Below are 4,708 nucleotides of genomic sequence, written 5' to 3' on the forward strand. Positions count from 1 at the left end.
CGGTCCCCGGTACGGGCGCGACATCGAGGGTTGCGATCCCGTTACCGGTCAGTAAAAAAGAGACAAAAAGAAAAAAAAAAAAATCAGTAAAAGACCAATATCACAATAGAAAAATTGCTGAAAGATATTGAACAGATATTTCANAAAAAAAAAAAATCAGTAAAAGACCAATATCACAATAGAAAAATTGCTGAAAGATATTGAACAGATATTTCAAGATAGAAAACCTAAATGGCTAACACAGAAAAGATGTTCATTCCTATCAGATTCAATGAAGGGTAATTAAAGCTAAAATGTAAGATGAAACACATTTCATACCCACCAGAACTGGCAATAATGGAAAATTCCGACAATATCAAGTGGTGAGACAAAGATGTGGAGCAACAGGCACCTTCAAACATTATTAGTGAGTGTGTGTATTAGTATAACTAGTTTGGAAAACAAAGTTAAAGAGATGAGCATACCCTATGACTGCAATTTCACTGTTAGTGTGAACTCTATTATTTCTAGGGCTTTAACCCTCACATGACCACAGTGTGTATTAGTATAACTAGTTTGGAAAACAAAGTTAAAGAGATGAGCATACCCTATGACTCTGCAATTTCACTGTTAGTGTGAACTCTATTATTTCTAGGGCTTTAACCCTCACATGACCACCAAGAGATTCATACAAGAATGTTTTTACCAGCAGTGTTTATAATAGCAAAAATATGGAAACTATCCAAACCACAGTACACTAAATAATTTGTGGTCTATGCAAACAACACAATACTCTACAACAGACTATTCCCCAAACGATTAAGTAACACTGCTGAGTTTTTTTAAAAAAAGGTTTTTTTTGTTTTGTAGCTGGCTGGTATGGGGATCTGAACCATGGTCTTCCAAGTGAGTTAACCAGCCACCATCCCCCCCATAAAGTTTTAAAAGTATAAAAGTAAATATGGAATAATAAAATTTAAACAAAATTAAAAAGCATACATATACAACAATATATGACTCAGAAACACATATACAGAGTAAAAGTATAAAAGAAAAGCAAACATAAAATTCAGGGCAGTGGTTCCCTTTACAGTAGGAGGGAAGGAGATTCCACATGAAGAGGCATATGGGAATTCAAAGAGGGCAGTGGGTAAATGGGTATCTACTTTATCATTCTTTTGATACCATAAATATTTTTATAAATATTATTTTGTATCTATGTGATGGTAAGTTTTATGTGTCAACTGGCTAGACTATAGTACCAGTTATTTAATCAAACAGGAATCTAGGTATTGCCATGAAAATATTTTGTAGATGTGTTTAACATCTACAATTAGTTGACTTTAAGTAAAAGCTTACACTTGATAATGTGGTGGGCTGCATTAAATCATTTAGAAGGCCCTGAAGAGTAAAAACTGAGATTTCCCAGAAAAGAAAAAATTCTGCCTCAAGACTTCTGCCTCAAGACTACCACCTCAGCTCCTGCCTAAATTTCCAGCCTGTTGGCCAGCCCTATAGATTCCAGACTGCCAGCCCCTACAATCACATGAGCCAAAATTCCTTAAACCTCTTTATACATTTTATATTTAAATCTCTTTATACATGTTTACACAGAATGCTATTGGTTCCATCTCTCTGAAGAACACCAACTGAATACAAAATCTACTAAGGAAGAGACAGACCTGCCCGTTTTATAACAAACACAATATTGAAGGCAGAGAGTCAGAATAGAAAGATTCAAGGGACAGTGATGAGAAAAGAAACAATTATGAATTTAGGGCTTGGAATGACAGCAAGTGCTGCCAAAATTAACTTCCAGTCTGAGGGTCTGAACTGGAATCAAATGGTTATTTGATAAGAAGATTAGGGGCAGGTTTGATGGGCAAAATTTGGTTGTTTTGAATGAAACATACAAGTAAATAAAAAAACTAACAAAAATATCAGAAAATAATGGAAATTCAGGATCTATGGAGAAAAGCCATTAAATTTGATTAGCTAAAAACCAATATTTATCTAACATATCACAAAGAATGTTTTTACAAATTTTATGATACTTCTGCAAAATTTCAAATTTGTAGAAGGCCATGTCTGCCACCTAGTGCCACAGAATTTGTTAGAATACAATTGCTCTCATGTGTTCCAAGAAAATATGGAAGAGTTATGACTTATAATAATACTAAACACGGTATCCTTACTTTAACTTTAATTCACAGATGATATAACTTATGTATTTATTACAAGAATAATGAAGAATGAATGTGGCTACAATTAGTATAGTTCTTAGTGAACTTAACATAAATTTGGAGTTGTTACAGGTTTTAATAAAATCTCAGTATCCACTTACAGAATGTCCTGTTCCACTCTCCTCTTTAAATTGTGACTATCCTTGGTCCATTTTTCTTGCTGCATTTATTATCTATGCCACACATAACTGCTTAGTTAATGTATTTGGTAACATCATATATATTATTCTTTTAAAAATAAAGTGTTATTCGGAATGTCCTGTTCCACTCTCCTCTTTAAATTGTGACTATCCTTGGTCCATTTTTCTTGCTGCATTTATTATCTATGCCACACATAATTGCTTAGTTAATGTATTTGGTAACATCATATATATTATTCTTTTAAAAATAAAGTGTTATTCTTCACATGGCTGGCAGAGTGATCTATTTCAGAAGCAAAAAATTGATATGCATTCTACTTAATCCTATATGGCTTTCTCCATCACCTGCATAATAGTCCAATACTTCATAAATATCATACTTTTCCATAACCCGACCTCTGTCTACTTACCTAGTGAAACAGATCATACATTTCAGCTACTCAGAGAGAGGGAGGAAGGAAAGGAAGAAAGGGAAAGAAAACAGGTACTCGATTTAAAAACTGACTTATGTTTATCACGATGCCTTATTTTCCAGTATCAATAAACAGTAAAAGTACCACAGGCAAATATCCACTTACAAATATTTCTGAATGGTTGAACTCAAAAATAAAAACAGGTTTTTCTTACCTTAGCAGTTTTAATATAGTGGCTTAAAACTTCTGCTCTAATTTTTAATGTTTGGGCATGAAGAATCTCTCTAACAACCCAAAAGCTTACCTGCAAATAAAAATTAAAAATAGTTGAGGACAAGATTATTTACTCACTAGGATAAAATTAATGACAAGAACTACATGATGAACATCCTAGAGTTGCTTTAAAGACAAACCATACTTCCTCTTTCCCTTATCACCATGACATAACCAATCTTCAAATGCTGCACACTCTCCATATACATATAGAAAGAGTAACAGATGTGTGTGTGTGTACACACATAAAAATATCACTATAATTTTTAATTTGTAAAAGTTAATATAAATTTTTAGGGAAAAGAGCTTTCTAAGAGAATGCAATACAACCACAGAGACACAAAGTGAACACTTTATAAGCACAAGTGTTTTCTTGCTGTATTTTGAAACATTTTGGCAGAATGAGGTAAGCTCTAAAATCAGACACTGTAAAAGATGGTACCTATAGCACAGCATGCTTTTCTGTGGCTGTGTAATCCTACATTTTCACTGACTTACATTGACCAGAATCATAAATCTGAAGATTCCCAAGTATGGTTTTCTTAGTATGAATAAAACATAATAAAATATCATAAAGAAAAATATATCTAAACATTCTAAAATTAAGACTGCATTTCAAAAATTTTGTGATGCTTTCTAATTCAATGAAACTATTTTCTTGATTTCCTTAAAAAACTTTAAAAATCATCAGAAGGCAGACTAGATCTATAGCATTACTAAAATGCTCTACTCTGGTGAAACAGTTTGCTTATCAAATGATATAAAATATGTATGTAACACATTAAGTACTATAAGTTGGTTCAAACTTATAAAAATCTAAAAACAGGATGTAGTTAGAAATTTTAGTGCAAAAGATAATGCCACTGCCTCATATTTCTTCACTCTTTAAAAGGAGAAATATTTCACATTTTACTTGCAATTGTTTACATCTGTAAACAACTGTCAATATCTATATACAAATATATATGTAATGTAAAATGTAAATATTTTACAAAGTCGTCTTCATTCTTGGACTACTAATTCTCACCAATTCTGACAAAGTTTACTTCTACAAAAAAATCAAGTTACACTACAGATATTTTAACAATAACCTTACCAAATATCAACTATGAGTTCAAATCTAAACTGCATGATCACTGTTAATAAAATCTACATCAGACAAATTTTTAGACAAATACTATGGTGATTTTAAAACACAAGTTCTTTGTCAATCCTTTCATCAAAAGTTGTAGTGTATGTCACCTCTTATTGAATCTGGGCAGGCTTCTGATTGCTTTGATGAATAGAGTATTAGCGAAACTGATGCTGACTTCCAGGACAAGGTCATAAAAGACCATGCAGCCCCTGCCTTGACTGCCAGAACATTTTTTCTGGGAGTCCTAAGCTACCATATAACAAGTACAACCATCCTGAAACCACCATGCGGGAAAGGGTAAGCGTAGGTACTCGTCAACGGACAGTCCCAGCTGAAACCAACCACACCTAAGAATACTGACCCAGAATAACCAACACCAGGACATAGTTTAATAAATTACTGGACTTATAAGAAAAATCTTTTGGCCATCTAGACAAAACAAGAACATAATTTCTTTTAAAAAAGGAAGAAAATTTACTTATTATCAGACTTTTTAACAGCAACACTCTGCCAGAAAAAAAAAAA

General features: G+C 32.8%; 1 protein-coding gene across 2 annotated transcripts in view; it reads right to left on the bottom strand.

Annotated features, from left to right (window-relative positions):
* Window positions 1-4,708, bottom strand: part of RALGPS2 (Ral GEF with PH domain and SH3 binding motif 2) — a 129,625-nt gene that overhangs the window by 95,721 nt on the left and 29,196 nt on the right. For both annotated transcript variants that reach the window (XM_008571513.1, XM_008571512.1), the window contains exon 5: window positions 2,990-3,079. In XM_008571513.1, coding sequence (XP_008569735.1) covers window positions 2,990-3,079 — 90 coding nt within the window. The remainder of the gene's footprint in view (window positions 1-2,989; window positions 3,080-4,708) is intronic.

The sequence above is a fragment of the Galeopterus variegatus genome, unplaced genomic scaffold (assembly GCF_000696425.1).
Source record: "Galeopterus variegatus unplaced genomic scaffold, G_variegatus-3.0.2 Scaffold694, whole genome shotgun sequence".
Lineage (NCBI taxonomy): Eukaryota > Metazoa > Chordata > Mammalia > Dermoptera > Cynocephalidae > Galeopterus > Galeopterus variegatus.